Genomic DNA, 25379 nt, shown 5'->3' on the forward strand with positions numbered 1-25379 from the left:
ACACACCCCTCACTAACACTGTGTGAAATAACACACCCCTCACTAACACTGTGTGAAATAACACACCCCTCACTAACACTGTGTGAAATAACACACCCCTCACTAACACTGTGTGAAATAACACACCCCTCACTAACACTGTGTGAAATAACACACCCCTCACTAACACTGTGTGAAATAACACACCACTCACTAACACTGTGTGAAATAACACACCCCTCACTAACACTGTGTGAAATAACACACCCCTCACTAACACTGTGTGAAATAACACACCCCTCATTATCACTGAGTGAAATAACACACCCCTCACTAACACTGTGTGAAATAACACACCCCTCACTATCACTGTGTGAAATAACACACCCCTCACTAACACTGTGTGAAATAACACACCCCTCACTATCACTGTGTGAAATAACAAACCCCTCACTATCACTGTGAAATAACACGCCCCTTACTATCACTGTGTGAAATAACACACCCCTCACTATCACCGTGAAATAACACACCCCTCACTATCACCGTGAAATAACACGCCCCTCACTATCACTGTGTGAAATAACACACCCCTCACTATCACTGTGAAATAACACGCCCCTCACTATCACTGAGTGAAATAACACACTCCTCACTATCACTGTGTGAAATAACACACCCCTCACTATCACTGTGAAATAACACGCCCCTCACGAACACTGTGTGAAATAACACTTCCCTCACTATCACTGTGAAATAACACACCCCTCACTATCACTGAGTGAAATAACACACCCCTCACTATCACTGTGTGAAATAACACACCCCTCACTATCACTGAGTGAAATAACACACTCCTCACTATCACTGTGTGAAATAACACACTCCTCACTATCACTGTGTGAAATAACACACCCCTCACTAACACTGTGTGAAATAACACACCCCTCACTATCACTGTGAAATAACACACCCCTCACCATCACTGAGTGAAATAACACACTCCTCACTATCACTGTGAAATAACACACCCCTCACTATCACTGTGAAATAACACACCCCTCACTATCACTGAGTGAAATAACACACCCCTCGCTATCACTGTGAAATAACACACCCCTCACTAACACTGTGTGAAATAACACACCCCTCACTATCACTGTGAAATAACACAACCCTCACTATCACTGTGTGAAATAACACACTCCTCACTATCACTGTGTGAAATAACACACCCCTCACTATCACTGTGTGAAATAACACACTCCTCACTATCACTGTGTGAAATAACACACCCCTCACTATCACTGTGAAACAACACACCTCTCACTATCACTGTGTGAAATAACACACCCCTCACTATTGTGGCTATTCTTCACATGTGAGCCAGGACAGTGAGTGTCGGCAGGCTATTTGACTGATGAAAGCATCACTGCTGATCCCCATTGTACCCCCCCAAGATCCACACACATGCAATTTCCAAGAGAGCGATCAGTAGCCGAACGCCCTGCTGATCTTTTCTCTCTCCTCCCCACCCTGGGGGGTCATTATTGGGCCCCTATCACTGCCCAGTCTGAGATCAGCAGTTTTGGGATAGACGACACGGGTCCTGCCTGCCCCGTACGCCGTGTGGCTCTGTACACCCTGGGAATATTTTTCTGACAAGTCAAAGAAATCAGACCCTAAAGTAACTTCCTCATTGTCAGGTTTTCAGCTTCACTTCTCCAGTGAATGTCGGAACATTCCAGAATGAGGCGGATCTTCTGAGACTTGTCAACAACAAGTCCACTGTTGACAGAAAACAAGCAACAAAACACCAGTGAAGTGAAACTTCTGTCTGACGGAAGGTCTGCTGTCTGACGGGAGGTCTGCTGTCTGACGGGAGGTCTGCTGTCTGACGGGAGGTCTGCTGTCTGTCTGACGGGAGGTCTGCTGTCTGTCTGATGGGAGGTCTGCTGTCTGACGGGAGGTCTGCTGTCTGTCTGACGGGAGGTCTGTTGTCTGATGGGAGGTCTGTTGTCTGTCTGACGGGAGGTCTGCTGTCTGACGGGAGGTCTGCTGTCTGACGGGAGGTCTGTTGTCTGTCTGACGGGAGGTCCGTTGTCTGACGGGAGGTCTGTTGTCTGTCTGACGGGAGGTCTGTTGTCTGTCTGACGGGAGGTCTGTTGTCTGTCTGACGGGAGGTCTGTTGTCTGACGGGAGGTTTGACGGGAGGTCTGCTGTCTGTCTGCCTGGCGGTCTGCTGTCTGTCTGGTGGTCTGCTGTCTGACGGGAGGTCTGTTGTCTGACCAGAGGTCTGCTGTCTGACCGAAGGTCTGCTCTGTCTGGTGGTCTGCTGACTGTCTGGAGGTCTGCTGTCTGTCTGGAGGTCTGCTGTCTGTCTGGAGGTCTGCTATCTGTCTGTCTGGAGTTCTGCTTGTAGCGTGGTTTCCTGGGGCTGGGCCATCCCATAATAGCTCTGAGGTGAAGCCACAAACCTTGCTGTTTGCAGTGAATCTATCCTCGCAGCTAATGTCACTGGAACAGGAGGAGGCCATTCAGCCCCTCGAGCCTGCTCCCGCCATTCAATTAGATCACGGCTGACCTGCACCTCGATCCCATTTACCCGCCATTCGCTCCCAAACCCCTTGATACCGTTATCCGACAAAAATCATATCGATTTCAGTCTTGGCAAGCTCCGATTGTCCCCCCAGCACCCGCAGCCTTTTGGAGAGAGGGACAGAGAGAGAAGGAGGGAGAGACTTCTGCTACAATCTGTCTCCGGGAAAGGTTTTCCTCACTTACCGATGGAGAAGAGCAGGACCAAGAGGGATAAAACCAGCCCGGGCTTCAGCATCATGGAGAAATCGAGGAGCAGCCTCCCTCTTCCAGCTCCTGCACAGCTAACTCACAGCACCATGCGAGTGATTAAACCCCCCTCCCCTCATTTATACAGCCAGCGCTGGCAGCAATTACCACGGGCAATCAAATTAAGCCAATGCCTGGATGGAACTCAGCCAGCTTGGAAGGGCTGGTCGCTTCGGACTGACGCCCGGGCTGGGCCATTTCCTTTTCCCGCCTAACCCGGGACTAGTCGTCACGTGTGAACCTAGACATGCGGTGCCGGTGAGCTATTCAACCCTGGGGGGCATCGCGGCGGAGCCCAATCCTCTCCTCGCACGAGCTCCGCACATATGGTGGGGGCAATTTTCACCTAAACCCCCCCCCCCAGTCGGGAAGCTGACGGGATTGGGTGCGAGGCTGGTTTTACATCCCCCCGCCCTCCCCTCACCGGCCCTGATTCTACCCCCTGTTGAAGACAGCTTCCCCGGGGGCGGGTTAGGTTAAAATTGCCCCCTGAATTTTTCTTTTTTTTTAACCCTCAGGTAATCCCAGTGGGTAAATGCGTTGCCCGGGTGTGATACTGAGCCATACTGACCAGAACTAAGCACTGGAATTCCCTCCCTAAACGTCTCCCCCTCCACCTCCCTCCTTTAAGACCCTCCTTAAAACCTACTTCTTCGACCAAGCTTTTGGTCGCCTGTCCTAAAATTTTCTGTGGCTCGGTATCAAATTTTAGAAACATAGAAAATAGGAGTAGGCCATTCGGCCCTTCGAGCCTGATCCGCCATTCAATATGATCATGGCTGATCCTCTATCTCAGCACCATATTCCCGCTCTCTCCCCATACCTCCTGATGCCTTTTTGTGTTTAGAAACCTATCTAGCTCCTTCTTAAATATATTCAGTGACTTGGCCTCCACAGCCTTCTGTGGTAGAGAATTCCACAGGTTCACCACCCTCTGAGTGAAGAAATTTCTCCTCATCTCAGTCCTAAATGTCCTACCCCGTATCCTGAGACTGTGACCCCTCATTCTGGACCCCCCAGCCAGGGGAAACAGCCTTCCTACATCTAATCTGTCTGGCCCTGTCAGAATTTTACATGTTTCAATGAGATCCCCTCTCATTTTTGAGATTTGTTAAAATCAATTTTGTTCGATAATCGCTCCTGTGAAGCGCCTTGGGACGTTTTACTACGTTAAAGGCGCTATATAAATGCAAATTGTTGTTGTTTTTGATTCCCAAACTGCGTTGAATGTTCTATGCTGGGTGATGTTTGGGGAACTATTGGCGTCTTCAGCTGGAAATGGGGAAAATCAGCCTGGATTTGCTCTCCCGATCGCTCGCCTGTGGCGCCTGACATCGGTTGTAAGAAAACTCTCAGCGGGACTGAGTTGCTGACACTGACCAGGCTTCCCCGCTGAAGAATAATCAGTGGCAGGGGTGGTGGGGGGTTACCTGGAGGACTGTTATACCTGATCCCCAGCCGAATCTTTGAAGTGAGCCCGTTAAAAAAAGGGAGGTAGTGGCTGAGGATTTCAGGACCCTGAGCCATATGTCCTCAAAGTAACTTTTACTGCTTAAATTCCAACTGTGAAGAGCCCTCTGTGAGGCAGGGTTAGCAGTCACAAGGTGATTTAAAAAAAAAAAAAAATCAGATTTCCTGGTTCTAGGCTGACTTGTCATGTGAGAGAAACTGGATTAGTGCCAGGCTGCAGTTAGGCCTCCAGCCGTCCACTCAGAGGGAAGGAGAGAGACGGCCCAGTATGTTCACAGACTCCAATCGCCATTCTGCCCGACTGACAGCTCAGTAACCAGGGTACACGGGGCCTCATTTTTCCGAGGACGGCTTGGCGGCAAAATTGCGGGCGCGTTTGCCCCTCCCCCCCCCACCTCCGGCGGAGCGCCGTGGCCGCCAACGCCCGTGACTTTTCCCGTAAGCTTCCCGCCGCCTGCGACGGCCTGGCTCGGAGAAATTATTGCCCGCGGTAAATTGGCGCAGGCCCAATCACTGCCTTCAGCATCAGTCCAGGGGATCGACTCTCACCGACTGGCGACTGGCAGGGCAACACGCTACACTCTTGTCAGCATCCCGGGTGAGATTTTGTTGCGGGGGGGGGGTGGGGGTGGGGGGGGGCATTTTAACCTAACCCGCCGGGCTGGGATCCCATGGGATCGGGTGGAATGCACCCCACCCAATATCGCTCTCCGTTGACTTCAATGGAGAGTAAAATCAGGAGGGGGAGGGGCGGCGGAGGGGACTACATCTGTCACGTGGGCTACAGGGGATGACCAAGGGGCATCAATACAGCCCGATCTCTCCCTTAATCCCTGTTTCTTTCATATTGTTTTCCCCCCTCTCTCTCCTCACACCGCATTGCTAATGTTTTACTGTCCCTATAATTCTAATAGAGGGCTTTCACAACTGCTATGAATTCTGGGAGAACCAACCACCATGTTGCGCGAGGCAAAGCGAGAGAAATGGCATTATCTTCCAGCCCGATCTTACGTATGTGAGGCGGCATATTGCGATATTGGGAGCGCGAGACCTCTGTCAAATACAGGAGAATTGGATCTATCCGTTCAACTCCCCCAGCCACCATTAGCCTGCCCGTTACTCTGCTTCCCTCATTCACGCCTCTGTCACCTACAGGTGTAACTCCACCTGCACTCTCCACGCTGGTCTCCAGCTTCTTCAGAGGTCCACAGCCCGCTTATTGTCCCGTGTCAGCCGTGACTCAGTGGTAGCACTCTTGACTCTGAATCAGAAGGCCCCGCTCTGGAGACTTGAGATCATAAACTCTAGGCCGACAGTCCCAGCGCAGTAATGAGGGAGCACTTAGGTTCCGGCTTTCTGATGAGACGTCTGCCCCCGCCCCCCCAACTCTCAGGTGGACGTAGACGATCCCACGGCACTTTTCGAAGGAGAGCCAGGGGGGAGTTCTGCCCCGGTGTCCTGGGGCCAATATTTATCCCTCAACCAACATCACTAAAAAAAAAACAGATTATCTGGTCATTTATCTCATTGCCGTTTGTGGGATCTTGCTGTGCGCAAATTGGCTGCCACCTTTCCTAAATTACCATAGTGACCACACCTCATAAAGTACTTCATTGGCTGTAAAGTGCTTTGGGACGTCCTGAGGTCGTGAAAGGTGCTATATAAATGCAAGTAATGGCAGGTGAGCCTTGTGCTAAGGCCCTGCCTGTGGAGCTGGCTCTGAGGAGCATTGGACAGGGCCAAATCCAGCGGCTGCCATAATGTTATGAGTCTTCAGGTCTCCGATTGTCGACGCTGCTGCTCCGGACGCCGACAGGAGTCTCTCGGCGAACAAATCGGTTTCAAGTGAGAATTGGACGCCTTTCCGAAGAGCCAAAGGGATTGTTTTTGGACACGGTGAGAAGGCAGGTCAAGTGGGGTCGATTGGTCAGGACGTGCTGGGCCGGATGGCCTTTTCCTGCTCCTTAACATTCCGCCTGAGGGGGGTGGGGGGGGGGACAGACGGGGAGGTGGGGGGGGGGGGGGGGGCCCTCGTTTTAACGTCGCACCCGAAAGAGGGGACCTCTGCGCCCCCTCGGCACTGCACTGAGGCGCCAGCCTGGAGTCACTCGCTGAAGTCTCCAGTGTGGGCCCCCTGCTGAGCCTCACGCTCTGTCGAAAGAGGTAATTGGCTGATTTAAAATCACCGGCTGGCGGAGAGTGAGGGACTCGTGATCAACTGATGAAAGGGTCTACTCTGCTCCCTGCACAATGAGGCAGGCTGTGTCCCAGCAACAGCCACCAGGCCTCATCCTCCGCCGTGGGAAGTGTCTCCCAATGGGTCAAAGGTCAGACGTGGACCCAAAGCTACTCGCTTTTTTTTTATATAGGAAAGCAGGTTTATTTATTTTTTTGCTCCGATATTTCCGGGATGGCTTCTTTACCCCCCTCCCCCCCGCCCAACGGAAATCTTCCTGTCCTGAAGGTGCTGGCTGTCCAGCTGCAGTCGCGTCAGCAACATCCTCCGATGGGGGCCGCCAACCTATCGGGACGTATTCCTGGAGGTTTCGTCGCCTGACCTCCTGTCGAACAGCCTTTTTTTGCTCCCAGCAGTGGGCAGGAGATTAACTCTTTAATTCCTGGAGACTCCAGGGCAATCCGGGAGGGATGGCGACCTGACCTCTGATACCCCATCCATTCTTTGCTGTTGTCCCCTCACGCCGGCTCAGTTGATAGTGAAGTTTAGCCATATAAAAAAAAATTAGACAGGTCCCCAGGTTTGAATCACAGAGCATTGGTGATGCCCCCCACAGTCGAAGAGTTATTACAAAAACGGTGAAGAAGTCGGACTGAAAGACCGAAAGGCCCTGATCCTGCAGCCACACTTGTCTCAAACCCAGTGGCCTCTGAGTCAGAAGGCCAATGGGTTCAAGTCCCACTCCAGAGACTTGAGTGCATAATCCAGGCTTACGTTCCCGGTGCAGTACCCGGGGGGCGCTGCACTGTCGGAGGTGCCGTCTTTCGGTTGAGATGTTAAACCGAGGCCTCATCTGCCCTCTCAGGTGGATGTAAAAGATCCCAAGGCCACTATTTCGACAAAGAGCAGGGGGGCGTTCTCCCGGGTGTCCTGACCGATATTTATCCCTCAACCAATCTGACTAAAACAAACCCAGCTTATCTGGTCATTATCACATTGCTGCTTGTGGGATCTCGCTGTGCACTAATTGGCTGTTGCATTGCCTACCTCACGGCAGCGACTACACTTCAAAAAGTACTTCATTGGCTGTAAAGCGCTTTGGGACGTCCTGGGGTTGTGACAGTCGCTATATAAATGCAAGCCTTTTTCTTCATTGCACTGTTCTGTTTCCAGAGGGAGCTGCTGCCACCATGTGGCCTGTTTGTGAAGTGACACCGTGCTCACTCATTTGGATCGAGCCTCGACTCGTCAAAAGATCTCAACAGCATTTCGCATCGTGAATTACTCGTTCAGTGCAGCGACTTCACACGGATCGCCCACCCCATTCTTCAGGTGACCCAGCAGCATCCTTCTTTTCCCCTCCCCTGTGCTCCGATGGAACATTTTAAAGTGGCCCTCCCTCTTATCCTAATATCAACTCACGTCAAACAAACGAGAGATTAATCTGTTTGTTCTGCTTGGCGAGCAGACGCACTGGAAGTCTGATATACTGTAAACAGCAGAAAATGTTGGAGAGGCACAGCAGGAACAGGAGGAGGCTATTCAGCCCGTCATTCGGTTAGATCACGGCCGATCTGTACCTTAACCCACCTTGATTCAGTAACCCTTAATAGCCTTGCTTAACAAAAATCTATCAATCTTAGTTTTAAAATTTATACAATTGATCCCCCCCCCCAGCCTCGACGGCTTTTTGGGGGAAGAGAGTTCCAGATTTCCACTACCCTTTGTGTGAAGATCAAGAGACAACATTGAGACCTGTGCAGTAAAACCTGTTTTATCCAGGAAAGACCGCTAAGCTCAGAAGCTTGTTTTACGCAGAGTGAGGTTTCATAAAGATTCCCTTCTGGGCAAAGGCAGTGGACTGGATCCAAGTGATTACATAAGGGTTACATAGAATTTTACAGCACAGAAATTCAGCCCAACTGGTCCAAAAGAGACTCCTCCCGCCCGACTTCATCTCACCCTTTCAGCGTATCCATAATTATGTTAAATATTAATCGTTATGGTTTGAGTCTTAGGCCCATCACCTGCCCAGTTGTTGATCAGGCCTAGACTTTGAGCAAGCTGAGCGGAGGTTTCTAAAATGTAAACTGGACTCCACCCGATAACAAAAGGAGAAATGTATTTTCCGAGACGGCTCCGTGCTTTGTGACGTGGACACACTGAGACGCTCAATTTAATTTCAGCATGAGCAGAAACACGACCCCGCCATGACCTCGCCCGCCCCACACCTGTTCTGGATTTGGCACGAGGTGGCAAACCCTGCTGAATAACAGCGGGGCTTAATTGGTGACCTCAGTTAGTGTCCTCAGGGGATGGCAGATGGCGGGCATGTGAGGTGAAAGGTCATGTTGGTGTAGTGTCTGTTGTAGCGGGTGCAACTTTTCAACGTGTCAGACATTTAGATTAGAACAGAGGTCCCCAAACTGGGGGGGGGGGGGGGCGGAGGGGTGGGGGGGGGCATACGATGAGGTTATTGTGGGCGCAAGGAGCTAATTGGGGGACACGCGAGGAGGTTATTGAGTGGCGCAATGAGGTTATTGAGGGGCGCGAGGAGGTTATTGGGGGTGCGAGGAGGTTATTGAGGGGCACGAGGAGGTTATTGGGGGCGCGAAGAGGTTATTGAGGGGCGCAATTAGGTTATTGAGGGGCGCAAGGAGGTTATTGGGGGCGCGAAGAGGTTATTGAGGGGCGCAATTAGGTTATTGAGGGGCGCAAGGAGGTTATTGGGGGCGCGAAGAGGTTATTGAGGGGCGCAATTAGGTTATTGAGGGGCGCAAGGAGGTTATTGGGGGCGCGAGGAGGTTATTGGGGGGGGCGGAGGAGGTTATTGGGGGCACGAGGTATGGGGGGCATGAGGAGGTTATTGGGGAGAGTGAAAATGTTATTGGGGGCATGAGGAGGTTATTGAGGGACGTGAGGAGGTTATTGAGGGGCGCGAGGAGGTTATTGAGGGGCGCGAGGAGGTTATTGAGGGGCGCGAGGAGGTTATTGAGGGGCGCGAGGAGGTTATTGGGGGCCGAGGAGGTTATTGAGGGGCGCGAGGAGGTTATTGAGGGGCGCGAGGAGGTTATTGAGGGGCGCGAGGAGGTTATTGAGGGGCGCGAGGAGGTTATTGAGGGGTGCGAGGAGGTTATTGGGGGCCGAGGAGGTTATTGGGGAGAGCAAGAATGTTATTGCGGGCGCGAGGAGATTATTGGGGGGCACGAGGTTATTGGGGGGCACGAGATTATTGAGGGGCGTGACGAGGTTATCGGGGGCACGATGCTGTTGGGGGGCGCAAGGAGGTTATTGGGGGGCACGAGGAGGTTATTGGGGGCATGAGGAGCTTATTGGGGGCACAAGGAGGTTATTGGGGAGCAGGAGGAGGTTATTGGGGGCACAAAGAAATTATTGGGGGGCAGGAGGAGGTTATTGGGCAGCAGGAGGAGGTTATTGGGGGGCAGGAGGTGGTTATTGGGGGGCGCAAGGAGGTTATTAGGGGGTGCGAGGAGGTTATTGAGGGGCGCAAGGAGGTTATTGAGGGGCGCGAGGAGGTTATTGAGGGGCGCGAGGAGGTTATTGAGGGGCGCGAGGAGGTTATTGAGGGGCGCGAGGAGGTTATTGAGGGGCGCGAGGAGGTTATTGGGGGCACAAGGTTATTAGGGGGGAACGAGGAGGTTATTGGAGGCAGGAAGAGGTTATTCGGGGCACGAGGAGGTTTTTGGAGGCACAAGGTTATTGGGGGCAGGAGGAGATTATTGGGGGGCAGGAGGAGGTTATTTGGGGACGCGAGGAGGTTATTGGGGGGGGGCCATCCATGACCCTCAGAAAGCAGAGGCGCCCGGTCTTTCTTTGCGGTGGAGCTACTTGCACCGTCGTAGTGGCCGTGAAATCCCTCCGACCTGCATTAGGGTTAGGGTTAGGTTCTGCTGGTATTACTTTGTGTAAGGGGAGGTTTCTGCCGCACCTCCGGCAAAGCAACGCCGGCAAAGTGGGAGCAGGTCGGAGGGATTTCCCAGCTGGTCAGTCCCAATGATATGATCAGACTTCGTGTTAATACCCGAAAGGTTAAGGGAGCAGATTTAAAACAGCTAAAGTGACGAACACCGCTGATGTATTCTGGGTTATCAGAATTAATTACGCAAAAATACCATTTCTCAGAACGAGGGGTGCGAATGGGACATGAATCTCCAAAAGGAAAAAAATAGTTAGGGAACCTCTGGATTGGAGGGAAATCAGAGATTTAAGGTGATTGGCAAAAGAACCAGACGGGGGGAGATGAGGAGAGTGTTTGTTTTACACAGCGGGTTGTGATGATCTGGAATGCGTTGCCTGAAAGGGCGGTGGAAGCAGATTCAATAGTAACTTTCCAATAGGGAATTGGATAAATACTTGAAAAGGAAAAATTTGCAGGGCAGCGGAGAAAGAGTAGGGGAGTGGGACGAATTGGATAGCTCTTTCAAAGAGCTGGCACAGGCAAGATGGGCCGAATAGCCTCCTTCTGTGCTCTATCATGCTATGATTCTATCTTAATGCATCCTATGATTACTCAAGATTAAGGGTAAGACATAGGGCCAATGAGTGCCAGGAAGGGATATGAAACAAGTAAGCCAGGACAATTGGATTATAAAAGGGATTAGCAGCAAATGGATGACTCCAATAAGCCTTGTGGAAGTGGGTGGAGACTCAGATTGACTGAGGCTCTGATAGGCCTCTCAGTTGCCCTGACAACAAACGGGGAGAAACAATCTTGCACACGGCAACTCACCACCTCTGGAACAGATGCTGCTGGGGATGAAGATTGGTTGGAGCCATTTGGAAAAGAACCAAAGAGAGAGAGAGAGACGCATCAAGTTTTTATAATCACTGCGTCGCTAAAGAAGATGGGCAAAGACACATGTTGTTTTTGGAGCACAAAAGAACAGACCAGAAGAACATGATTAAAAGTTAACGCAACGTCAGGCTCCACAAACTAAAATAATATTTCACAATTGTAACGGACAGCGCAGACTGGCACTCAAGTCAAGTGAATGTCGACTCAATTGAAACATTGAGAGAGGGCGGCCGATACAACTCTGCCTGATTAGCGTTACCGGCCATGATGGATTTCTACCCCGTAGGATCAAATGTTCCACATCATCGGGAAACAGTGAGCAGATTTCCGGTGATTTTCCATCCATTAATATCGGTGGCATGGAGCTTTGTACAATTCTGTGCCTCATTGTTTGTGTAAGGGATGGGGGCACTGCAACGGGGGGCTTCCCAAGAAGGTGCTCTGGAAACTCCCCCCCCCACCTTTTCACCTCTGGGACCCCGGGGTCAAATCCAGCGCCGACCAATGGGATGACATTCTCATAGAGTCATAGAGTCATACAGCACGGATAGAGGCCCTTCGGCCCATCGTGTCCGCGCCGGCCATCAAGCCCTGTCTACTCTAATCCCATATTCCAGCATTTGGTCCGTAGCCTTGTATGCTATGGCATTTCAAGTGCTCATCCAAATGCTTCTTGAATGTTGTGAGGGTTCCTGCCTCCACAACCCTTTCAGGCAGTGAGTTCCAGACTCCAACCACCCTCTGGGTGAAAAAGTTCTTTTTCAAATCCCCTCTAAACCTCCCGCCTTTTACCTTGAATCTATGCCCCCTTGTTATAGAACCCTCAACAAAGGGAAAAAGCTCCTTAGTATCTATCCTATCTGTGCCCCTCATAATTTTGTACACCTCAATCATGTCCCCCCTCAGCCTCCTCTGCTCCAAGGAAAACAAACCCAATCTTCCCAGTCTCTCTTCATAACTGAAGCGCTCCAGCCCTGGTAACATCCTGGTGAATCTCCTCTGCACCCTCTCCAAAGCGATCACATCCTTCCTGTAGTGTGGCGACCAGAATTCACACAGTACTCCAGCTGTGGCCTAACCAGTGTTTTATACAGCTCCATCATAACCTCCTTGCTCTTATATTCTATGCTTCGGCTAATAAAGGCAAGTATCCCATATGCCTTCTTTACCACCTTATCTACCTGTTCCGCCGCCTTCAGGGATCTGTGAACTTGCACACCAAGATCCCTCTGACCCTCTGTCTTGCCGAGGGTCCTCCCATTCATTGTGTATTCCCTTGCCTTGTTAGTCCCTCCAAAGTGCATCACCTCGCACTTTTCCGGGTTAAATTCCATTTGCCACTGTTCCGCCCATCTGACCAACCCATCTATATCGTCCTGCAGACTGAGGCTATCCTCCTCGCTATTTACCACCCTACCAATTTTTGTATCAGCAGCGAACTTACTGATCATACCTTTTACATTCATATCCAAGTCGTTAATGTAGACCACAAACAGCAAGGGACCCAGCACCGATCCCTGTGGTACCCCACTGGCCACAGGCTTCCAGTCACAAAAACAACCTTCGACCATCACCCTCTGCCTTCTGCCACTAAGCCAGTTTTGTATCCAAAGTGCCAAGGCACCCTGGATTCCATGGGCTCGTACCTTCTTGACCAGTCTCCTGTGCGGGACTTTATCGAAGGCCTTACTGAAATCCATGTATACCACATCCACTGCGTTACCCTCATCCACACGCCTAGTCACCCCCTCAAAAAATTCAATCAAATTAGTCAAACATGATCTTCCCTTGACAAAGCCATGTTGACTATCCCTGATTAATCCTTGCTTCTCCAAGTGGAGACTAATTTTATCCTTCAGAATTTTTTCCAATAATTTTCCTACCACTGATGTTAGGCTCACTGGCCTGTAGTTCCCCGGTTTTTCCCTACTCCCCTTCTTGAATAATGGTACTACATTAGCGGTTCTCCAATCCTCTGGCACATCTCCTGTGGCCAGAGAGGTTCTGAATATATGTGTTAGAGCCCCCGCAATCTCCTCCTTTGCCTCACTCAGTAGCCTGGGATACATTTCGTCCGGGCCTGGGGATTTATCCATTTTTAGGCCTGCTAAAACCGCCAATACCTCCTCCCTTCTCGTCTATCTTTCGTCTGGAAGGCACTTAAGTGAAATATAAGAATGGGGTATTCTTGACTCAGGTTCTAGTCCAGCAGCACAAAACGGCCCCCAATTGGTAGTCCCATTCAGAGAGGGCGCAAGGATGCCCAGTGTGGGAAATGGGCAACAATGCCACATTTGGTGCAGCAGGGGGCACCGTTCTGAGGGGTTGCAGGGGGCATTGGCCCTGGACACTGCTCTTCTTCGAAATAGTGCTACGGGATCTTTTAGGTCCACCTGAGAAGGCAGACGGGGCCTCGGTTTAACGTCTCAGCCAAAAGACGGCACCTCCGACAGTGCAGCACTCCCTCAGTGCTGGATTACGTGCTACAAGTTGGCCTGGATTATGTGCTCAAGTGTCTGGAGTGGGACTTGAACCCATGACCCTCTGATTCAGAGGCGAGAGAGAGTGCTACCCGCTGAGCCACAGAAGGGGAAGATGCTGGGTCGTACTGTAAGAAGGACAGATATATTTTTACATTGTTTTTAATATGGAACAAAGACTGAACAGCTAATACAGCAATTATGGTTCAACCACATGAGGAGGCAGAAATGGTTAAAACAATATTCTTGCAAATCTTTTGATCACAATTGACACTGATAACATTGGAGAAGGATGAAACTTTGGACAATGGAACAAGATAGTGACCAGGATGAGGCCCCTCCTCCTACATTTGCCTGTCCAGCAATCTGTTCGATGACCTAAGGGTCATAATGCACCCAGCAAAGTTAAACTCAGCGAGAATTAGGCAATGAAGGTTCGATTTTTTTTTTAACATGGTATGAAAGAGCTCCGACGTTTCACTCAGTTAGGAACTTTGGCTAGTGTCGAGGCCAGCTAGCGTGAACAAGCCTGGCTAGGCATCGCTCACAATTCCCCAGGGAAGTACTTTAACACGAGAGGTCTCTAGACTTAGGATGGCGTGTACTGCTGTGTATGTAGTCTTAAGGCGAATGTTTTTTTGAAACAATAATAGATGTATTTAATTGTCGGATACATCACTCTCTCTAGCTTCTACAGATTTAAAAGGATAAGAGTTGATCCTAACACTGACAGCTACGATGAACTGGGGCAGAGCAGCGATACAGCAGAGCGATATTGCAGCGGAAAGGTCCTCCCAGGAAGAGGGCGGGTTGCCACTGTCCGGCTTACAGCGCTTACTGGAGACCTGGGCCGCCCAGGGTGGGGTGGGGGGGGCAACGTCGGTCCTGGCAGCCAGCTAGCTTTACAGGTTGTGATGGGTCCCCTTGGCGCCCTTCAGCCCGCCGTGGACGGAGCTCTTCCAGTTGGTAGACTCGTTGGGCCCGCCTTCGCTCGACCCGTAGCTGGCGCTGACCGGCCCACAGTGCCAGCTGCAATCGCACCTCATGATCTTCATCACGTCTTTGACGAAGGTGCCTCTGACCCCGCAGCGGAAACGCACCTTGGTGGTCCTCGTCTCAGAGGGCTGACAGCAGTGCCCGTCCGTGCAGAAGCCACAATACTTGGGCTTGTACTTCCTCAGGCTGGTGCATCCTCCATAAACAAAGGGCCTAGGCTTCTTCTCCTTCTCGGTCCTCAGACACATCGTGCCTTTCTGAAACACATAAATAAATCGCTGCGCATGAGTCACTGGGGAATCTGTCACTCGCAACCTGCAGGAATGATTCCATCCTTCCTCCCGCCCCACCCCTCCCACCCCCCAACCCAAAAATTGCTCATCCTTGCTTTCAAATCCCTCTGTCACCTCGCCCCCTCTCCCTATCTCTGTAGCCTCCTCCAGACCTACAACCCTCCGAGATCTCTGCGCTCCTGCAATTCTGGCTTCTTGCGAGTCCCCGATTTCCATCGCTCCACCATTGGCGGCCGTGCCTTCAGCTGCCTAGGCCCTACGCTCTGAAATTCCCTCCCTAAACCTCTCCACCTCTCTCTCTCTCCCCTCCTTTATGTCACTCCTTAAAACCTATCTCTTGGATCAAGCTTTTGGTCACCTGTTCATACATCTCCCTATGTGTCTCAGTGTCAAATTTTGTCTGATAATCGCTCCTGCAAAGCGCCTTGGGACGTTTCACTCCGTTAAAGGCGCTATATAAATGCAAGTTGTTGTTGTTGTATCTGTGTTGCTTTGTGTGGACAGTGCCATTTTTGCCCAGCAGGTGGCACTGCGGCCCTCCGTCAGCCCAATCCGCTGGTTCTCCAAAGGAGCCACATGGGGTAGAAAAGGCCTTGAGAACCTCGTACAGTGAGCTCGCTTACTTGCCACACCATCGAAAGCAGATGCCGGCATTTCGCCGACCGATTTAATCCTGAATTCGGGGCAGTTTTGCGCCGTGGACTCGTGCTCCCTAGGCTTGAGAGACCTGTCCGGTTTGGGCCGTCATAGCTGGTAGAAAGAAGAGACTTACATCCCATCAATCCAGGCTAGACAGACACGCAGGCCCTAGAGGTGAATGGGCAGTGCTCTAACTCACTCAGGCACACTGCATGTTCCCGATCCATGCGCTTTATATCAGTTATTCTGAAGCAAACATTCAGCTAGAACATTACATTAAATAGCAGGAGTCTATACCAATCTAGAACCATATATTATACCATATCAGTCTACAACAGCATGTCATACTGTAGGGTGTCACATTGATCTAGAGCAATGAGTTATAGTGCAGGCGGTCACATTGATCTAGAACAATGAGTTATAGTGCAGGCGGTCACATTGATCTTGAACAATTAGTTATAGTGCAGGCGGTCACATTGATCTAGAACAATGAGTTATAGTGTAGGCGGTCACATTGATCTTGAACAATTAGTTATAGTGCAGGCGGTCACATTGATCTTGAACAATTAGTTATAGTGCAGGTGGTCACATTGATCTTGAACAATGAGTTATAGTGCAGGCTGTCACATTGATCTAGATCAATAAGTTATAGTGCAGGCGGTCACATTGATCTAGAACAATGAGTTATAGTGCAGGTGGTCACATTGATCTAGCACAATGAGTTATAGTGCAGGCGGTCACATTGATCTAGCACAATGAGTTATAGTGCAGGCGGTCACATTGATCTAGAACAATGAGTTATAGTGCAGGTGGTCACATTGATCTAGAACAATGAGTTATAGTTGCAGGCGGTCACATTGATCTAGCACAATGAGTTATAGTGCAGGCTATTAAATTGATTGAGGCCTATGTTATACCATGGGGTATCACACTAATATAGCACAATAAATTACAGTTTAGAGTATCTCTCTGATCTAGAACTGGTCATTATACTGCATGGTATCGCATTGATTTAGAACAATACAGAGTAGTGCAGACTGTCGCATTGATCTAGAATTATATTATACTGTGAGGAATCACACTAATCCAGAACAATAAATTACAGTTTAAGGTATCTCTTTGATCTAGAACTATTTATTACACTGCAGCCTATTGCATTGATCTAGAACAACACATTAAAGTGCTGACTTTCACATTGATCAGGATAAGTATATTTTATTCCGTAAAAATTACAGTTCAGTTCAATTGGATCTTTAGTAGGCACCTCCAGTCCCCTTGTAATGAGACTAACCTTGAGATGGACATCATTGAGTTTATTGCAGAGTCGGACCTGGCAGAGCCTGGTCTCCTGTTTTGGTTGACACCATGTATTGTTGGTGCTCAGTCTGGTGGAGATACCCATGCCACAGGTCTGGGAGCAGGCTGACCACACCGTGCTCTTGACTCGACAACCAGAATCCTTGGACCTTTGAATCTTGAATTGGCCTCTCAGCTCTAGAGCAGGCAAAAATCAAATCCATCAAAAGCAGTTAAATGTATGTACAGTATACACACACACACACACACACACACTCATACAGACACACAGGCTCTCATGCTATATAGACACATTCACAAAAACACAGCTATACACATACAACTACATGGTCTGCTTACGTACATACTCGCACACGCATGTACATCCTCACACACATATACAGAAGCGCACACATATACACACTCTCTCACAGACGTGCACACAAGCACTCTCACGTATATTTTTGTGTCAACATTTAACATTGAAACTCGCTGCGTAAACATTAAGGGCGTAATTTTTACCTATCGCACCTGGCGTGAAATGGGACGATTTGGGTCAGATGTTCATTTTACGCCCTGCTCGATTTTATACTCTATCGACTTTAATGGAGAGTAAAATTAGGTGTAAAACGGGCATCTGGCCCGAAACCGCCCTGTTCCCGCTGAGAGGTGGGGAGGGGGGGAGTAGGTAGGTTAAAATGATCCCTTTAGAATGGAAATCTATGTAAACAGTTGCCTGTAACAATGTAGTTGCAGTCTCTGGCCAGTAGGTGGTGCTGTGGAGAGAGTTCCCGATGCCGGGGCGTTCTCCCGATCAGCCCCCAAGGACGTGGTGAGAGTTCACCAGAAGTTTACCCACGCCGTAAACGGGGTTTCCGCTGAACTTCCACGGAAATAATGGCGGCGGAGTAGGAGGAACGGCGAGGAAAATTCCCAGCACGAGTCTCCTTCCCAACTTCATTGCCATTTTGAACTTATCTTCATCAACTGACTGCAGACAACACCACGGGCAATTTATTAACGAAACAGGAACAGATGAAGGAAGATTGCGATGGAGAGAGTGTTTGGAGGCTAGAGACGAGGGAAGAATATCAGAGAGAAGCTGGCAGGACAAGTTGATAAGGCCGTTCAAAAGGCATAGAGGATCCTTGACTTTGTAAACAGAAGCCTAGAGTACAAAACCAAGGGAGTTATGCTAACCCTTTACAAATCACTGGTTAGGCCTCAGTTGGAGTATTGTGTTCAATTCTGGGCACCACACTTTAGGAAGGATGTGAAGGCCGTAGAGAGGTTGCAGAGGCGATTTACTAGAATGGTACCAGGGATGAGAAACTTCAGTTATGAGGAGAGACTGGAGAAGCTGGGGGTGTTCTCCTTAGAGAAGAGAAGGTTAAGGGCAGATTTAATAGAGGTTTTCAAAATTATGAAGAGTTTTGATAGAGTAGATGGGGAGAAACTGTTTCCAATGGCAGGAGGGTCAATAACTGAAGGACACAGATTTAAGATAATTGGCAAAAGGACCAGAGGTGGGAGATGAGGAGACACTTTTTTTTTAACGCAGCGAGTTGTTATGATCTGGAATGCGCTGCCTGAAAGGGCGGTGGAAGCAGATTCAATAGTAACTTTCAAAAGGGAATTGGCTTATATACTTGTAAAGGAGCCATGTGGGGGAAAAGAGCAGGGGGGAGTGGGGCTAATTGGATAGCTCTTTCAAAGAGCCGGCACAGGCACGATGGGCTGAATGGCCTCCTTCTGTGCTGTAAGATTCCATGATTCTAGGCTTTATCTTGCATCCCATCTCAGAGTGCGAGTGAGATGCAACCCTCAGGTATGACGACAGTGTTCATGTCCTGGGATAGATTAGGAATTGTGAGGGAAAAAAAGAAGGGTTTGACACAAAGGAGGTGCAGAGAAGTCCCTCTTGCTCTTTTCCTCATACATCCCAACTTACTATGGAATGCTTCCCACTGCTTGGTCACCTGACCAGCGGACACGATCGTTCCCTTCCTCTTGTTCGTTCTCAGCCCCTTGCCTTGGGTGTACCTTGATCCGCACTTCCATCTCTCGCAGCACGTCCCAGGTACCTTGACTGGCTGAGGGTCTGCGCAGGACACGGGCGGGTTGGATAGGTGCGAGGGGCAGAGGGGGAAGCAGTCGGACCTGCCGTCCTTGCAGGAGCACTGGAGCCGGCAGGTCTGCTTGAAGACCTCTCCGTGCTGGTAGACTTTGCCGTTCATCATACAAGGACGCCCTGGGGTGCTGGCTGCAACAGGGAGGAAACAGTGTGGGGAAAAGTCACTAATTCAACATCTTTAGAGCATTGGAAAAATGATTATAGCGTACGAGTTTCAAGTGGGGGTAATTTTAACTGTGGGCGAGAGTGTAAAACAGGCGATGTCAAACAGGCTGCCCATTATACACTCTGCCTGATTTTCCTTTCCATTGAAGTCAGCAGAAAATTTGGTGTATATATATTTGTGTGTGAGTGTATTTGTGTATGTATATTTACTTGTGTATTTGTGTGTGTCTGTATTTGTATGTATATTTGTGTATGTATATTTGTGTGTGCATCTATGAGTATATTTAGCTGTGTATTTTTGTGTGTATATTGTTTGTGCGTGTATATTTGTGCGAGTATATTTGTGTATGTGAGTGTGTATTTGTGTGTGTATGCCCAGTGATGTGTTGTGTAAATGCCCTCGATTCCAGTTGATGTGTTGTGTAAATGCCTTCGACCCCCAATGAGGTATTGTGTAAATGCCCTTGATGACCAGTGAGGTGTTGAGTAAATGCCCTCCATCCCCATCGATGTGTTGTGTAAATTCACCCAATGCCTAGTGATGTATTGTGTAAACACCTGCGATGCCCAGCAATGTGTTGTGTAAATGCCCTCAACCCCCAGTGATGTGTTGTGTAAACACCCGTGATGCCCAGCGATGTGTTGTGTAAATGCCCTCGACCCCCAGTGATGTGTTGTGTAAACGCCCTCGATGCCCATTGATGTGTTGTGTAAACGCTCTCGATGCCCAGCGATGTGTTGTGTAAATGCTCTCGATGCCCAGCGATGTGTTGTGTAAATGCCCTCGACCCCCAGCGACGTGTTGTGTAAATGCCCTCGACCCCCAGCGATGTGTTGTGTAAATGCCCTCGACCCCCAGTGATGTGTTGTGTAAATGCCCTCGACCCCCAGTGATGTGTTGTGTAAATGCCCTCGACCCCTAGTGATGTGTTGTGTAAACGCTCTCGATGCCCATCGATGTGTTGTGTAAACACCCGCGATGCCCAGCGATGTGTTGTGTAAATGCCCTCGACCCCCAGTGATGTGTTGTGTAAATGCCCTCGACCCCCAGCGACGTGTTGTGTAAATGCCCTCGACCCCCAGCGACGTGTTGTGTAAACGCTCTCGATGCCCATTGATGTGTTGTGTAAATGCCCTTGATGCCCGGGCCTAAGCCCAGGGGGCCCTTTCCCCTCACCTCTGCAGATTCCGCGGGTGGCGTTCCGTTCCGCCCCGAGTTGGCAGCGGAGCCCTCGGGTGTGGTCGCAGGGTCGCAGCGCACTACAGTCCTCGTTAAACCGTCGGGCACAAACTCGGCAACACCCACAGCCGTCCAGAACCAGGCTCACCCCTGGAGGGCACGGCGGGGATTTTGGGCAGTGACACTCCAGAGGACAGGCAGCCTGTAAATAGATTACATTATAGTTTCTTTCCGCCTCTCTTCGTCTGAGAAAGACTTGCATTTATTTAGCGCCTTTCACAGCCTCAGAACATCCCAAAGCGTTTTACAGCCAATTAAGTACTTTCTTTGAAGTGTAGTCACTGTTGTAATGTAGGAAACGTGGCAGCCAATTTGTGCACAGCAAGCTCCCACAAACAGCAATGAGATAATGACCAGGTAACCTGTTTTTTAGTGATGTTGGTTGAGGGATAAATATTGGCCCAGGGAGAACTCTCCTACTCTTCTTTGAAATAGCGCCTGTGGGATCTTTTACATCTACCTGAGGAGGTAGACAGGGCCTCGGTTTAACGTCTCATCTGAAAGACGTGCAGCACTCCCTCAGTACTGGCACTGGAAGCGTCAGCCTGGATTTCGTGCGCGAGCCTCTGGACTAGAACCCTCGACCTTCTGACTCAGAGGCCAGAGTGCTACCCGCTGGACCTCCTGTGCCACAATTTCAAAGTGTTATAAATTGGTGAAGGGGAGAATACTAGAGCCTGGTCTTCAGTTGCTTCCAAGCCTTTATTCACAGAGCTCCACATTACACCCGCCTCACACCCTAGATCAGCTCTCTTATAAATGGAATACAAGAGAGTTCGTATTTGATACGCACCACCTGAATACAATTAACACTAATCGATATAAATCACATGGACTCAATTAACACAAAGGAGCTGGTGGCCTCCCCATATCCTGCCAGATGACGTCTCCTCCAAGGTGAGACCAGACAGTGAGTATCGGCAGGACATTTGACCACGTAGGGACCACAGTTAATCACAATCCCCTCACTAACTTATATGGATCCTTTCCAGTAAGAAACACTGGATAATAATGTTGGCTGATTTTATTCACCTCCCCTGGTTTCGCTCCATACAATAGTCCCAGTCGTAGGGATATCTAGAGGACTAGACTATAAAGGGAAGCAAGGCTTGTATTCCCCGGAATATAGAAGGTTAAGAGGTGATTTGATTGAGGTTTTTAGGATTTAGAAAGGAATTGATAGGGTGGATAGAGAGAAACTTTTTCCGCTGGTGGGGGAGTCTAGGACAAGGGGACATAACGTTAAAATCAGAGCCAGGCCATTCAGGGGAGAAGTTAGGAAACACTTCTTTACACAAAGGGAGGTAGAAGTGTGGAACTCTCTCCCACAAAAAGGCAGTAGATGCGAGCTCAATTAATAATATTAAACCTGAGATCGATAGATTTCTGCCAGTACCTGTTACTCTCTCTATAACATTCCCAGTACGTCTCATTCTCGATATAACTCACTCCCAGCAGCTGTCATTCTCAATGGGCTGGGACTCGCCGGAAAAATAACGCAGTGTTAAGGACACACACTGTTGTTAATGCACAAATCGGCCAGCTAGTTCAGGGGATTAAGAGATACACCGTGAGTGGCCAATCACCAGAACTTGCTGGTCGATTTACACCACTCACTGCTTCGTCTCGCCCTCAGCCTCCCCATTACTTTTAAGAACTTGCTGGATTTGCACATTAATCACTTGCAGAAAGTTAGGGCTGGAACTTAACAGCGTAAGTACCTTTTTAAGGACATGATAATTGTTAATGCAACACCAGTCAGCCTCTCCGTACCCAGAACGGGAACAATTTAAACTGCACGTGGTCACCTGGAGGTGGTTTTAAAAATGTCAAATTTAATTTTTTTTCTTACTTTTTCTCTTAAGCCAATCTTTCTTTCCTTCTCTTTATTTCTCTTTCAGTACCTGATTTGATTGCAATTCGCCCTATTTCCATCTGGTCAGTTCCTCTGTTTCTTTCTCAATCCTTAAATCTTTAATTGGTTAAAGAGATAGACTTGCTGATGCTGAGGTTCGCTGATGCCCAGTTGCTATAAACACTTCCAGCAAGTCAGAGCACAAAACACTGAGTCGCAGGAAAGCTCTCACTGACCGCTCACGCCCCAGTATATGTTATTCTCAATATAACTCACTCCCAGGTGTTGCAGCTAATGAAACAAACAGACCGTGCAGCTCCTTGTCTTACCGTTTCAACCAGGCACGAACTGCCCAGCAGAACAAGCGCAAACCACAGTGCCCGATGGCTGTCCAGTCCCCAACCAAACGCCTCCCTCGCCTTTCTGGAGCCCATCGCTGTCTGAGCCCGGGCAACGGGAGAACCGTGTCGGAGTTGCGAGCCGAGTAAGAGCCGGAAAGTTTCAAGTTATTCTGCTTCAAAAGAGAAACAAAAATTAGGGGGAGAAGTCACACATTGGCAGATTTACCTCAACAGCAAAGTTATTCTGAGTCTTAAAAAAAAAATTCAGGAATGTGGAATTGAGTTTTAGTCATTTTTAATCTGTAAAACCCTTCAGAAGACTAACCTGGTGGTTCCCAGTTAAGGAATTCGCTGGAATTGACCTGCTATCCGTCGTGGCGGAAAATTAGTGATTGCAGTCGAATCCTAGCATGAACAACAAAAGACCCATTTCAGGTCTTTCCCGTGTTAAGGAGTGATGCTCCTTCGCCTTTTCTAAGTGCCCACAGTGTTTCCTCTGGGTTGTGTGTGTGTGTTTTTCTTAAAATGCACCCTTTGCTTGTCAGATAAACTGCTTGGAAAGATAAACCAGCGGTTGCAATTCCTGGAGCCTTTGACATCACTGCGGTCAGCTTGTAAGAATCGTTCCTGGAAGCGGCTCACAGCTGGACACTGAGGACTGGCCTGTTGCCTAAAACGAACGAATTTGCATTTATATAGCGCCATTCACGACCTCAGGATGCCCCAAAAACCTTTTACAGCCAATTAAATACCTTTTTTTGCAGTGGCTCTTGCCATATAAGAAAACGCAACACCCAATTTGCCCACAGCAAGATCCCACAAACGAGCAAATCTGTTTTTAGTGATGTTGGTCAAGGGATCAATATTGGCCAGGACACCAGGGAGAACTCCCCCTGCTCTTCTTTGAAATAGTGCCGTGGGATCTTTTATGTCCACATCTCCTCCAACGGTGCAGCACTCCCCTCAGTTACATGCTTAGATCCCCAGAGTGGGGGACTTGAACCCACAACCTTCTGACTCAGAGGCGAGCGTGCTAACAACTGAGTCATGACTGACGAGCAAGGAAGGGTGAGGAGGGGGCAAGCTAACAGAAGGAAGCTGGGCCACCCTAGATTAATCCACCCCTGCCCATTCTTCTACGACTTGAGAGTATAGACACCAACCTTGAGTCCTTTGTCATTTATGCCATTCCCTGTCCTCTGGATCAGCAGAAAACAACATGATGCCACCAGCACCAGAACAAGGGATGTCCTGAATACCTCTGGTTGGTTTCTCCAGCACTGTGTTGCCTTATTATGCCCCACATTGACATTGCCTTTTTGTGTTTCGCCCAGTCCGCTCTTGTAACTGCCCAGCTGGGACGGGAAGGAGAGATGAGCTCCTCTGATGTCTCGGTGAGTTGCACGGCATGGTAGTCGTCCCTGAATGAGAAGGTGCAGAGTTCATTCCTTGGTCTTTGTGGAGATAACTAATCCCAACTGGGGCACCGTAACTGGCTTCAGTGGCCCTGGGTTAAACTCAGCCAGGGTTCTCACTCCTGCCCAATGTTCAGTGATCCCCCCCACCACCATGCTCAAAGATGTAAGGAGGCACATAGCCCGGATCAGACTTGCCCGTGATCACAAGACAGTCAATGATGAGGAAGCCATTCAGTCCACATAATTTGTTGCTATTTTCATATCTTCCCTTGGAGTTCAGTGTGACTTGGCAGAAGGATTCACAAGGCTGATTTACAATCTGATAGGCCTCAATGTGAACACACCTCCCATGGCCGTAACCATCTTTATACCAATAGGGTGGTTAGTCCTATTCGACGGGGGAGTTTTATGGGCTCCCACATCCCATAATTTGGTGGGGGGGGGTGGGTTGTGCGCAAGCCATGGGGCATGGGGGGTGGGGGAAGTGGCCTGGAGTAGTGTGCTCCCCATGGTCGAATAGCTCGCCCCGACATCCGCTGTCTGAGTTCAAACATAAAATGTAGCCACTCAGATGAGGTAGCATTGGGTGGCCAGTGCCTGTGAAACTACCCCCAGCCAATCGGCCCATTCAGGAGCGGAGGGCAGAAACGGTAAGAAGACAGGAAAATGATGCCTTGCTCCAGAGTGCTGAGCTCTGGCTGCACTGACACACAAACTCTGTGTTTGGCGCTATCTGTTCAAGGTGGCTGCGCTTTCCCTGGAATTAGGAGGGGTGTGTCCTGTTGATATAACAGTTTGAGCTGTGTCCTTTCTGTGAACCAACTACCCTGCTCCCAAATATCTGTCAACTCACTGTCATTGGCCATCTGCACAAGGCTGATTACAGGCAGAAGATGGCAATGGGACACGAGCTGAGGGGTAGAGATTGGAGATTGGAGAGAGAGTGAGAGAAAGAGGAAGGGGCTAATTTTGACTTTGTGTGATAGCGTTAAGAAAAAGGTGATAGGGAGTTGGCAGCCCGTTTTACATCTTTCCCCAATTATTATTTCCATTTAAGTCAATCAGGAGAGATGTAAAACAAGCTGCAGTTTCGCTATCCCCTGTTTGACACCATCGCAGAAAGTCAAAGTTACCCCCATAGAGAGAGAGAGAGAAAATGAAGAACGACTGACTGAGAGAGTAAGATGGAGAGAAATGGAAGGATAAAAAGAGACAGGGTAAAGAGGAGGGACAA

The 25379-nt window shown here is 49.4% G+C and overlaps 1 protein-coding gene across 2 annotated transcripts; it reads right to left on the bottom strand.

Annotated features, from left to right (window-relative positions):
• Positions 1–13914: 13914 nt before the first annotated feature.
• On the bottom strand, positions 13915–23277 carry LOC137305155 (CCN family member 1-like). Of its 2 annotated transcripts, none has more exons than XM_067973959.1 (6): positions 23053–23277; positions 22716–22897; positions 20469–20673; positions 18944–19255; positions 16988–17190; positions 13915–15021 (listed from the first exon to the last, which is right to left on the bottom strand). In XM_067973959.1, the coding sequence occupies exons 2-6, from the start codon at positions 22818–22820 to the stop codon at positions 14671–14673; spliced, it is 1176 nt and encodes a 391-aa protein (XP_067830060.1). In that variant the 5' UTR covers positions 22821–22897; positions 23053–23277; the 3' UTR covers positions 13915–14670. The 2 variants fall into 2 exon arrangements, with proteins under 2 accessions (XP_067830060.1, XP_067830061.1); XM_067973960.1 differs by having other exon boundaries at positions 22716–22900.
• Between the last annotated feature and the right edge of the window lie 2102 nt (positions 23278–25379).

The sequence above is a fragment of the Heptranchias perlo genome, chromosome 39 (assembly GCF_035084215.1).
Source record: "Heptranchias perlo isolate sHepPer1 chromosome 39, sHepPer1.hap1, whole genome shotgun sequence".
Lineage (NCBI taxonomy): Eukaryota > Metazoa > Chordata > Chondrichthyes > Hexanchiformes > Hexanchidae > Heptranchias > Heptranchias perlo.